The sequence below is a fragment of the Phymastichus coffea genome, unplaced genomic scaffold (genome assembly GCF_024137745.1).
Source record: "Phymastichus coffea isolate CEN01 unplaced genomic scaffold, Cenicafe_Pcof_1.1 PCOF00001, whole genome shotgun sequence".
NCBI lineage: Eukaryota > Metazoa > Arthropoda > Insecta > Hymenoptera > Eulophidae > Phymastichus > Phymastichus coffea.
Window position 1 is genome coordinate 15,185,199 of NW_026706812.1, and position 12,850 is coordinate 15,198,048.

General features: G+C 32.5%; 1 protein-coding gene across 1 annotated transcript in view; it reads right to left on the reverse strand.

The window, feature by feature from the left end:
• Positions 1–12,850, reverse strand: part of LOC131669586 (uncharacterized) — a 196,390-nt gene that overhangs the window by 127,117 nt on the left and 56,423 nt on the right. Inside the window, exons 12-16 of the mRNA XM_058944607.1 lie at positions 12,331–12,753; positions 11,802–12,254; positions 11,121–11,694; positions 10,536–11,019; positions 10,173–10,457 (exon numbers count right to left, since the gene is read on the reverse strand). Of these exons, the coding sequence (XP_058800590.1) occupies positions 10,173–10,457; positions 10,536–11,019; positions 11,121–11,694; positions 11,802–12,254; positions 12,331–12,753 (2,219 nt within the window). The remainder of the gene's footprint in view (positions 1–10,172; positions 10,458–10,535; positions 11,020–11,120; positions 11,695–11,801; positions 12,255–12,330; positions 12,754–12,850) is intronic.

The following is a 12,850-nucleotide window of genomic DNA, read 5'->3' on the forward strand; positions in this document are numbered from 1 at the left end:
GCAAAGTGAATAAGTATAGAACATGAGTAAGAATTGGTTTCATTAATAACAGCTGAATAATAACTGTTATTAGTAAATAAACAATCAATAATTTATTTAAACAATAAGCTTTATATAGAACGAAAGTATTAATTTTATACTTGAAAATGATAGCTTTATAATTTAGGAATCTTAGATAAATAATCTAATAATCGTATTATAAGATTAGGAAAAACCGTTACAAATATGAAAAATTAGTTATAATTCAAATGTTATTAACTAATTTAAAGATTCATTTTTGGAAAATACCTCTAAATTAAATCAACTATAAAGTTATATAAAAATTTATTAATTTTCTATTGTAAATATTGTAATATCACGTTAATTAACTTTATTAGTTAATAACTTTTGACGACATTATTTGCGATAATTGTATATTATATAAAATCAATAAATAACAAATTTTGTAAAGCTTACATATGTAAAAAGCTTAATATTAAAGATTATTTTCTTGTAAATTAAGAAAACTCATTTCTGTAAATTCGCGAATATCTCTCGAATATTCGATGACATCCCTCCTGCAAAAATAAGCGGGAAAATCTGTATATAAATAGGCCCACCTTTGCACAGGCTAGCATTCACTTCTAGCCTTGCAATGTGAGCGCATGAGTCAGAATAAACTTGGTTAATGCCTAAGTTCTTTCTCTCATTGTGATTAACTAAGCAAGACTGCCCCTTCCTTATAATTCGAGCTCGACTTATAGAACATTTCGCGCTATAAGAAACTTGGGCCGAATTATATCCTATCCAATAAAGACTTTAGCTCTGCTTATGGGACAATTCGCACCATAAGAAACTAGGGCATCGTCTGACTTTCCCTGAAACATTGTACTTATTATATATATTTGATTTGTTTAGTATTATTAGAGTACATTTGATTTATCTATTCCTTGACAAGTAGAGTAAAATTATTAGAAACAAATTCTTACTCATTAGCTAGATACGAGAGTTCGAATTTTTATTATTTGTAAGTGATACGAACATCACATTTGGCGACCGTGACAGGACTCTTGTTACGTTAGTTAGTGTTAAGTGTTTGTTATTTATTTAGTATTAGTTTGTAATTATATTACAGATTTTTCTTTTATTATGCCGAAAAGAAATAGACAAATGCGAGCAATATTATATAAGAATGCGTCACTGGAAAAAGAATTAAGTGAGCTGCGTACATTGTATATGGAACTTGCGAATTCATTTGTTAATTTAGGTAACAATTATAAAAAGAATATGAGATTATTTAATACGAGTTTAAGAAATATAAGCTCTGATTTGAATCATTTAGCAGATACGGTAGAGCATATATTAGCATCTAGACCAGCACCTGGCGCTGAACTTGTATTATTATTTATGAAATAAATTTGTTAATTAGAATATACAATTTGAATTTGTTTGATTATTTGTCAAATCATATGTATTGTTGAAATCAATTGATTAATGTCATCCATATATTATTTATTATTGGTGTTGAATTAATTATATACTTTGGATTTTTTTTTGGTTGATGTCAAACGAGAAACGTCCAATGTATAACTCTACTGAGTGTGCTCCCGAAACAATTCTAAACGAACTTAGTGAATCACTAAATGGTGAGGAATTGACCGTGCAGCAAAAAAGAACGCACGAATGGGAAAGAGCTATAGTAGATGAATTAAAGACATTTCATACTGATCAGTTTAAGTTACAAAATGATTTTAAAACAATTTGTGAAACTATTAACAATTTAAGTAATAAAGTTGATAGATTGACGAATAAAATAGTTGAACAAGATCAAATAATATAGAGTTTAGAATCAAATTTAGAAAAGTCAAATGAAATTATTTCTATTTTAAAAGATAGATGTGAAGATAATTTCAATGATATTATTCGAGCGAAAAATAATGTTACCATGGAAATGAATGAAACTTTTGCAGTACTTCGTGAGAATATTGATAAAATTAAGAATAATGATCAAAATAGATCTATTGTTAATGAAACTATTATGGAAACAATTAAGCAACCTGCTTTAACGTGTCCAGTTTTTGACGATAGTTATAAATATCGACCAGTAAAATATTTAAATGATCTCAAATGTTATTTGCAAGCAAGTAATTATAACACTGCTCAATTGTTATGTTTGTTATCTCAATCTATGACAGGAGTAAATTCTTCTTGGTATGACTTGGTACAGCGTGAAATTAGAAATTTTGAAGATTTTGAAATATTATTTAAAGAAAAATTTTGGAACGCTGAAATACGTAGAAATATTACTCGTGAAATAGAATTTGGAAAATATTTTGGTGGAAAATTATCGCGTTATAATTATGCTATACGTAAGATTAATTTAGCTTTTGATATAAATGAAAATCTAGACGAAGAAGAATTAATAGATAAATTATCTCAACATTTTGATAGAGATGTACGTTTATTAGTTCAAGCTAGATATATGAAAAAGATATCAGAATTTATTAAGGTTTTATCTTCTTTAGATAATGATGATTATATTAGTTCACGTCTTACTCAAAAAGATAGCGGCGGAGAACAACAAATTAATAGCATAACAATTAAAAATAGTAAGTCGAATAATAAGAATAATAGAGTAAATAAAAATAATAAAAATATTTCAAAACCGATTTTACAAGATGTACCAAGTACTTCCTCGGGAAACGAGTAAATGTTGCTTCTCGGAAATCGGATAAACGCAAAAGCTTGCAACGAGTTGCAACAATAAAATCAAGTAACAATGTAGTGTCGAAAGAATTATTGACTATTTTAGAAGATCCTAGACAAGAAATTAATGGTGAATTATCAAGTAATGATAATAATATTGGGGGCAGAATTTGTCCTGAAATATTTCTTTTATTAGAAAATATTCCAGTAAAAGCTCTACTTGATTCGGGTAGTGAAGTTTCTGCTATTTCAGAAGAATTTTACAATCAAAACTTAAGTAATTTTAATGATAAACCTACTCTTCCGATTAGTGACCACGTTATTAAGGTAGGTACAGGCCAAAAATCGGTGAGATTGAAGAAACAAATTTATTTGAATGTAAAATGGTGTAGTTAATATATTGATATTATCTTCATAATTATTCCTAGATTAATAAAAGATTGTATTATCGGTTATGATACTATGAAAAATATAAAGCTTAAACTTGACACATATAATGTGCAAATTTATTTTGAAATTAATAATACTCTAGAAAACATGAAATATAACGATACATTTATAGATGAAAGTACATATCAAAGCTTAACTATTCAGTATGATACTGTCTCGGATTTTGGGAATGACATACCATCACTCATTGATCTAACTCGTAATGAAATAGATGCAGGCATTACAAATGATGATTCTGTAAATCTAACTCGAGGGGAAATTGATAAGAAAATAGATGAAAGCTCTAACCTTACCGATGCTCCAAAAAATGAGATAGCTTCGCTTGTGTACGAATTTAGAGATGTATTTCGTAAAAAATTAGGTTTATTGAAAGTATATACTCATAAATTGATTTTAAAAGATAAAGAGCCATATTTTTCAAAAAGGTATCCTATACCGTTAAATTATCGAGAAAATGTTCGAATTGCAATCAAAGAAATGCTAAGAGATGGCGTTATTCGTCGATCATTAGTAATTATATTAATCTAATTGTTATAAACATTAAAAAAGACGGATCTGTGCGATTTTGTTTAGATGCTAGAAAATTAAATAAAAAATTAGTTAAAGATTATGAAGCCCCACTACATATGGATGATATTTTTCAACATTGTTTCGGAGTAAAATTTATTTCTAGTTTTGATTTGACAAGTAGTTTTTGGCAAATTCCTCTCGATAAAGAAAGTAAAAAATATACAGCATTTATTATCGAAGGTAATACCTACGAATTTAATGTAGTTCCTTTCGGTACATGTACTAGTACAGCAGCTTTAGTAAGAGCTTTAAATCTGTCAATTAGCGATTTAAAACAATTCATTATACCATTTGTGGATGATATACTATGTATTTCTAAAACCTTCAATGAACATATTCATTATTTACGAACATTATTTACATGTTGTCGAAGAGATAATTTTATATTTTTATATTTTATATTTTATATTTTATTTTAAGAGATAATAATATAATAATTATACATTGAAATTTTCAAAATCTAAATTAGTTCAAGAAGAAATTGAATTTTTGGAACATACTATTACTCCACAAGGTATAAAAGCTCAAAAAAGTAAATTAGAAATAATTCAAAATTATAAAGCTCCAAAAAATTTGAAAAGCTTGCAAAGCTTTCTTGGATTTGTTAATTTCTATACAAAATTTGCAAAAAATTATCCTGAAATATGTAGACCTTTAATGAATTTATTGCAACAGAGTAGAGGCTATCAATGGTTACCTGAGCATGAAACAGCTTTTAATAATGTGAAAAAAATATTTATTGACACAATTACTTTAAAATTTCCTGATCCCAATAAACCTTACATATTAACTACTGATGCCAGTTATCACACTATAGCCGCTGCTTTGTCATAATTAAATAATGAAGGTGATGAAGAAGTTATAACATTTATATCTAGAACTCTAAAAGGAGCAGAATTAAATTACTTTACAACTGAAAAAGAATTATTAGCTGTAGCTTGGTCATGTTTAAAATTAGAAACGTATCTAAGAGGTGCGAAAGAAATAATTATTTGTACTGATCACGAAGCGTTGAAATTCTTAACAACTTGTAAATTTACAAATGCGAGATTAGTGAGGTGGTGCTTGTTTCTTCAAGACTACAACATTACGTATGAGTATCTACCAGGAAATAAGAATAAAGCCGCCAATTTTCTATCTAGACATATCACAGACTGCAGTAATAACTATACAGATGAAATTCAGATTGCTATGTTGATGAAAAAACCTTCACAAGATTTAATGAAATATTTCAAGAACATGGAGTTATTACAACAAAATGATGGTTTTCTACAAAACTTAAGAAATAAAGAAAATTTTAATCATAGATACATATTTTATAACAATTTAATATATAAAAAAGAAAAAATTAACAATAAATTATTATTGCCTGAAATAATTGTTCAAGAAAGGATCCAAGAAATACATGAAGTTTATGGTTATATTGGATCTAGAAAAATTACGAAAATGTTACAAGAAAATTTTTATATCTACAAGCTTCGTAAGAAAGTAGCAAAAACTATAAATCGTTGTAATCTCTGTCAACGTACGAAATATTATACAAAAAAGATATCATCAATAATGCAGCCTATATTGGTTGAAAAACCAAACGATCTATTATCTATAGATTTTTATAGACCATTGCCAACCTCACAAGGAGGAGTCAAATATATTTTAACAACAATAGATTGTTTTAGTAAATTAGTAGTTATGTATCCTATAAAAAGATCAACTACATATACTACTATAAAAAAGATATTTGAACACTATATACCAAATTATGGAAAGCCAGTAGCAATCATATGTGATCATGGAACACAGTTCACAGCTAAAGCATGGAAAGAAAAGCTTTTAGCTAATAATATAAAATTAATATTTTCTAGTATTCGTCATCCACAAAGTAATATCGTGGAAAGAATTCATAGAGAACTGAGAAGATTTTTAAGAGCATATGCAAATAATAATCATAAAGGTTGGGCTCCATTAATTCCCAAAATACAACAAATAATGAATTATGTGTATCACGAAACGGTTGAAATAACTCCTATAGAAGCACACCTCCATCTAAAACCAGATAGATTTCGGCATCGATGGATACCTGATATCAAAGGTGCCAACAAATTACAATCAAATAGAAGATATCAAGAAAAAAATGCAAAATAAACTTATAAAACGTGCAAACAACATTAATAAAAATATATGTCATTATCAATATAAAGTTAATGACTATGTATTATTGCGGAGTCAAAATATAAGTAATAAAGAAGAAGAAATTATTAAGAAATTCTTAAACTTATATGAAGGCCCGTATATAATTAAATCCATAATCGGTTTAGATACATACTTATTGAAATACAAAAATGGTAAAGATAAAGGTGTATTTCATACTTCTCTACTAAAACCGTACCAAATTTAGCCACTAGGGGATACATTCTCTCTCCAAGCAAATTTGCATATTGATCTGATATATGTAAACACTGGAAAGAGTAGACTATCGATCTGGAAAGATGGTAGGAAAGAGTGAAAGCACTCAGACCAATAGGTCTGACTTAAAGCACTATATTCCAGCATCATCAGCCAGACCTTTTGTACCAACGCAAAATATGGTGCCTTGGTCTCTGTGCAAAAGCACGCAGACACTATCCAAACCTGCTTGGATGGCAAAGGCGGAAAAGAAAAAACAATCTGTCATCACCTTTCTACCTTCTAATGTGCCACGTTCTTCTACCCCGACGCCCTCAACATCCTCACCAACTACTTCGAGAAAGCGGAAGCGCAGAATACAGAAGAAAATAAAAAAGTTGGCTGTAAGGATCACTAATACAGAGGAAAAAATTGAAGAAATAAGGAAGAAGATGACATTAACACAACCAGAGCGACCTCCAACTCCTGGAAAATTTTTATTATAAATGTATCAATAAAGAAAAAAAAAACAAACAAACAAACAAAAAGATTAATAAAAAGCTCATAAGGAACTCATTCGTGAGACTTCTTATCAGAAATCATTCAGTCTCAAGAGGGGGCTATGTAACGGTCCTATTTATGAGCTATTTATTAAATCACTGAATTACTGCAACTAGTCTAACGTATCTATCTGTTTATTCAAATCAATACATTAAGCGGCGCTACCTCACTGTCTACGAGATTGTGTATACAAATAAGAGTCGAATCAATATAAACAGCATGACGTCACAAAGTAATAGATATAGATATAATGATTTTGGATATTAAGAAAAATATGTTAATTAGAGATAATTTTAATATAACAAAGTATTGATTATATAGATTTTAGCATGTAGATTCATAATATAATAACAAAAATTACATTCAATTATGAAATAATAATGAATATCAATATGCAAAGTTGATTTATTTATTATGTTAACAATATGAAACATTAGAAAAATGTAAATAATTCATATGCAAAGTGAATAAGTATAGAACATGAGTAAGAATTGGTTTCATTAATAACAGCTGAATAATAACTGTTATTAGTAAATAAACAATTAATAATTTATTTAAACAATAAGCTGTATATAGAACGAAAGTATTAATTTTATACTTGAAAATGATAGCTTTATAATTTAGGAATCTTAGATATCTTAAATAATCTAATAATCGTATTATAAGATTAGGAAAAACCGTTACAAATATGAAAAATTAGTTATAATTCAAATGTTATTAACTAATTTAAAGATTCATTTTTGGAAAATACCTCTAAATTAAATCAACTATAAAGTTATATAAAAATTTATTAATTTTCTATTGTAAATATTGTAATATCATGTTAATTAACTATATTAGTTAATAACTTTTGACGACATTATTTGCGATAATTGTATATTATATAAAATCAACAATAAACAAATTTTGTAAAGCTTACATATGTAAAAAGCTTAATATTAAAGATTATTTTCTTGTAAATTAAGAAAACTCATTTCTGTAAATTCGCGAATATCTCTCAAATATTCGATGACATCTCTCCTGCAAAAATAAGCGGGAAAATCTCTATATAAATAGGCCCACCTTTGCACAGGCTAGCATTCACTTCTAGCCTTGCAAGGTGAGCGCATAAGTCTGAATAAACTTGGTTAATGCCTAAGTTCTTTCTCTCATTGTGATTAACTAAGCAAGACTGCCCCTTCCTTATTATTCGAGCTCGACTTATAGAACATTTCGCGCTATAAGAAACTTGGGCCGAATTATATCCTATCCAATAAAGACTTTAGCTCTGCTTATGGGACAATTCGCACCATAAAAAACTAGGGCATCGTCTGACTTTCCCTGAAATATTGTATTTATTATATATATTTGATTTGTTTAGTATTATTAGAGTACATTTGATTTATCTATTCATTGACAAGTAGAGTAAAATTATTAGAAATAAATTCTTACTCATTAGCTAGATACGAGAGTTCGAATTTTTATTATTTGTAAGTGATACGAACATCACATTAAACTCGCTCGTCTTTGCGCAGATAGTTTGATTCTTATCCAGCCTTGTCAAACAACATAAACACTGTACGAAGTGAAATGAACTCTTAGCCTTTTCCTGAGAAATGTTTTATTTATTCAATGATTAGCCTTGCTACCTTCCTTTCCTAGATTATCTAAGAGCTTGACTCATAAGGTCCCCTCTCTTATGGGAAAAAATAGCTATAGACAATCTCCTCTTTCGATGATATTTTTGCAAGCCTAGAAATCTTTTAAGTTTTTGTTTTGGTGCTGTCTGGCCTTTCTTAAACAGATGCAACGAAACCTAGTAAAATTTAAAATGGAAATTTGATGTGGCTAACTGTGTCTTCTAAGTTCGCGATTCAATGGTTAACATTTACGTATATTTAGTACCGAAGCCCGTATACTCTCAGTCACATAACTACCAAGTAGTGTCATCCTCGCGGCTTTGACTCTGAGTAATAAATTCCCAAAATTTTCGGTATAGATTGTCGACGTTCACATAAGAGCGTGTCCATCTATACCTGCAAACCGCGCAACAATTATTATTTTCAACCACACAGTTTTTTGTCAAATTCTTGTTCGCCCTTGGGAAGTTAAAGCTGCAAATTTATCATAGCGTTTGAACTTAAACTTAAAATTATAATATGTAATTAATGTAAGAGGTCTAGTCGGAAAGTATCGGATCAACCTTTATATCTGCGTAATATAGTGTTCGACTGACCTGTGCGAGTCATGAACGTCAATAGTAAAGCCACACGAACCTATCGATGCTTGCTGGTGTCTGCAGGACTTATAGTTCATGCGCAACGTGTCTTTGTTTATAAAGCTATTTTTGAATTCGGCGGATTCTTTAATTGTTAAAAATGACTAAAAAACAAGATCAACGAATTGACATCAAATTTTACTTTCAATTCGGAAAAACGAGTTCGAAAATGATTCAGATAATACAGAAGGGCTTTGAGAATGAGTATATGAGCATAACATGTATAAAAGAGTGGAATAATCGTTTCAACGGAGGCACTACATCTGTTCATAGTGATTTTCATTCTGTTTAGGGCAGCTTAGTAATGGTCAATAACAATGATACTGTGCTTAAAAAGGCTATTACTGGAAATGAATCGTGGATTTATGGCTATGATTCTGAAATAAAACAACAGTATTTACAATGGAAACACTCTGGATCGCTAAGACCAAAGAAAGCACGTCCACGTCGGAACAATTTGTTATTTTCTATTGTAAAGGTGTTGCGCACAGCGAATATGCACCGACGGATCACGCAATCAACAAAGAATATTATGTTAAAATTTTAAAACGTTTGTATTAAACAGTAAGAAGAAACCGCCCGCTTTTAGTTAAGTGATAGCTGATCGCGCGGCACTGTTACATCCACTGATCTCCTTGCCAGGGGCGTAATGCATCATAGACATAAGCGCATCTTAAACTCTGGCCTAATCGAATAGAAATTCGCGCCTATCTTTATATCACTGTTCTGCGCTGGCTTGGTTATTACCATGTACATGCTCACTGGCTTTTATATCACGATAATGTGTCAGCGCATTCATTGAATTTTGTACAGTAGTTTCTCAGTAAACACAGTATCGCATTGCTTTGAATATCTTATTACAATCTCGACATAGCCTCCTGCGACATTTGGCTGTTTCCCAAACTCAAAAAGCCACTCAAAGGACAGCGGTTTGATTACAAAACGACATTTGAAAATAATGCGACGAGCGTACTAATGACCGTCCCTAGAAGTAAGTATTAGAACTGTATCGAAAAATGGAAACATTGCTGAAATCATGTTATTGAATCACGTAGAGATTACTTTAAAGGATGCCACCCATACGATGATAAAGAATAACGCCAATATAAAGATATAAAGATGGGCCTGATACTTTTCAGACAAACCTCGTAATATAGTTATATATTATTCTGACAGTATTAACAGGCTTTAATTTACCGGTAAAAAGGGGTAACCAGAAGAGCAAAATTGTTGTAATATGGGGAGAGGAGTGTATGTGAATGTGTACCTGGAATCCAGCAGTCATGTTATTGTAAGCTAGTCTAAAATCTGCTTCCTGCTGATTAAATTTCACTATGAGGAACGCTTGCTGAAGGACATCGATCGGAGTTGCCAGTAGTAGTTTAACGTTGAAGTCATAATTGCTGGTGAATAATTGGCAAATAGCCTCAGCTCCAAGTGGACCCGCTGGGGTAGTCACCTCAGCAACAATGTGTCTATTTCTCTCCGATAATCCAAATCGGCCGCGTATATAGGCGTACTTTTCAAAGGGAGTCGTTATGTTAACTTCGATCTGGTACGAACATTAAAAGTAGAGTTAGGTTATAAAATGACTTATTATCTTGGTCGTTGGCGTTGCGCGTCAACTCACCATAGACTCCTTAAATTTAACAAGATCGCTGACTAGTAGGACGGCATATTTTCTCTTGTCAAGGTCAAGATTGGCGACGCCAAGAAGCTTCCAATTGGTTTGTGAGCTTAGATGGCACTTGAACTGGCCTTTGCGGTAACTGACGAGTGGTGAAAGCAGCTGTAAATTACCGCTCACGTTGAAGCTGTCGTCACGACGATCGACCTCGATCAGCCATATACTCCGGACGTCGATCACTTGGTTAGGAAAGTAGCGTACAAGCAATCTCGAATCAGCACTCTTGGCGTAGACGTAGACGTGGCTTAAATTGGTCGTCAAATACTGGATTGCATGGACGCTACTGAGCACAGCTCCGTTGGCTCGCCACTCGTTCGCTCCATCCTCGCGCTCACGACTCCAACCCTCTACTTCGAATAGCACATGCTGTGAATCATGCCAGTACATGCTACCGCTTGCTTTCAGCTCCGAATCCGTTTGCACGTATCTAAATGTAAAAAAATGTTATAAAAGTTAAAAGATGTATCAATACTTTCACTGAATTGGCTACTGAACGCGACTTGATTATCGTAATATCTTGTATCGTACTTTCCATTAAGCGATGTCTTTTTCCAGTGTTCGAATGGAGTGAGCAGTTGAGACTCTAATTTGAGTACTTTGATTGAATTCTTCGTATCGTAGTCAGTGTCGACATTGAAACTGACTAACTGACTAGGACTCCAACGGAGGTGAGCATCTACGAGATAATTGTTACGCGGCCGCAGTACAAACGCGGCGGAACCGCTGACCAAGCGACCAGGATAAGAAAAACGCATTAGTGCGCTCACGTTTTGACTATTGTTGTTTAACGAGACTCGTCGCTGCAGCTGTACGTTCGTTTCAAACTTGAGCTCGGGTTCACGACTTGCATCCCACTTAACCTCGAGACCATACTCCTTGCTCAGTTCTTCGTTCACACTTTTGATCATCAGGTGAATATCTCGCCACTTATCTAGGTGTAGCTCCAGTGCGGCCTGACGATCCAGGTTTACTCGCGAGAGTAGCGAGTAAGTGCTATTTTTATAGCGCCCCTCGATAAACGTACGAAAATGCTTTGGCGAAGTCGTAGAGTGATTCAGTAGCAGTGTGTATTTGTCCGACTGCAATTGCTCCACAAACAAACCTAGAATTGGAAGTCAAAAAGGAAGGAAGGATAAGCATTTTAAGTTTTCTCATCGGACAACTCTTTCTTTTTGAATTTTCAATTAATGTATTAGTCACGATGGTTACCAATGCTCAGATCGCTGTTATCATGGTAGAGCCTGCAGTTGATTAGAATGTCCTTGGTTAAACTCGGTGATTTGAGCAGCATGTCGAGCTGATGGCTAGTTACGATGACAGTCGAGCGATCATAGTAGGAGCCTGTCGCAGAAATATTGTGGCCACTAAACCAGGTGCCAGCAAGGTCGATCTCGTATTCATTGCGCGTACATTCCATTATTTTAGCACTCATGAGCATCGAGCTAAAGTTTGGTATGGTTAAATTGGCTTTGCCCTCTATTGCGAACAGCTGACCGCGTGGCATTATTACGTCCACTGTAAGCATTATCTCTTTGCCGGGGGCGTAACGCACCAGAAACCGCATCTTAGACTCAGGCCCAATCGAATAGTAATTTACGCCTATTTTTATATCAATGTCCTGTGCTGGCTTAGTTATCGCCATGTACGCGCTCACATTAGCACCTGTGAAAAATTTGATTCGCAGTCGAAACTAAGATTTGACTAGAAAATAAATTAGTTATAAAATATCGAACTTTACCATCAATTTGGAAATAGGGCTTCGAGTATGTTGCAACAAACTGAGCTGTAAGCTTATGTCTGTCCGCATTGTGTAAATGTGGACTAGTATTCACTTCAATGTGAAGCTCAATATGACCAAGTGCGTGCTGATAGCGCAAGCCCGCCACGAAGTTTAGCTGTGGATATGCGGTAGAGTGTAGCTTCATGTCTGCCGCTTTGTAGGTCAAGGTCTTCGTTGAGCGATTGATCAGTGAGAACTCGGTTTGTAAAATTTCGTCCTTCAATCTCTCCTGGAAGCGGTATTCAATCTTTACATTGCCAGAAACACTCATATTGCTTCTAAGAATATAACCAAATACGTGACTAGCCAAATTCTTTGTTTCGAATCGTAAGTCTATATCGCATTGAGATGAGTAATTTTTGTCTTGATTTCGTATAATACCTGCAAACCAAAGAAATTATTTCGTGACATTTTATCTAGCCTCATAAGTACTGCAATAAAATAAAAACATAATCCAATTTGAGTAAATATACAGAAA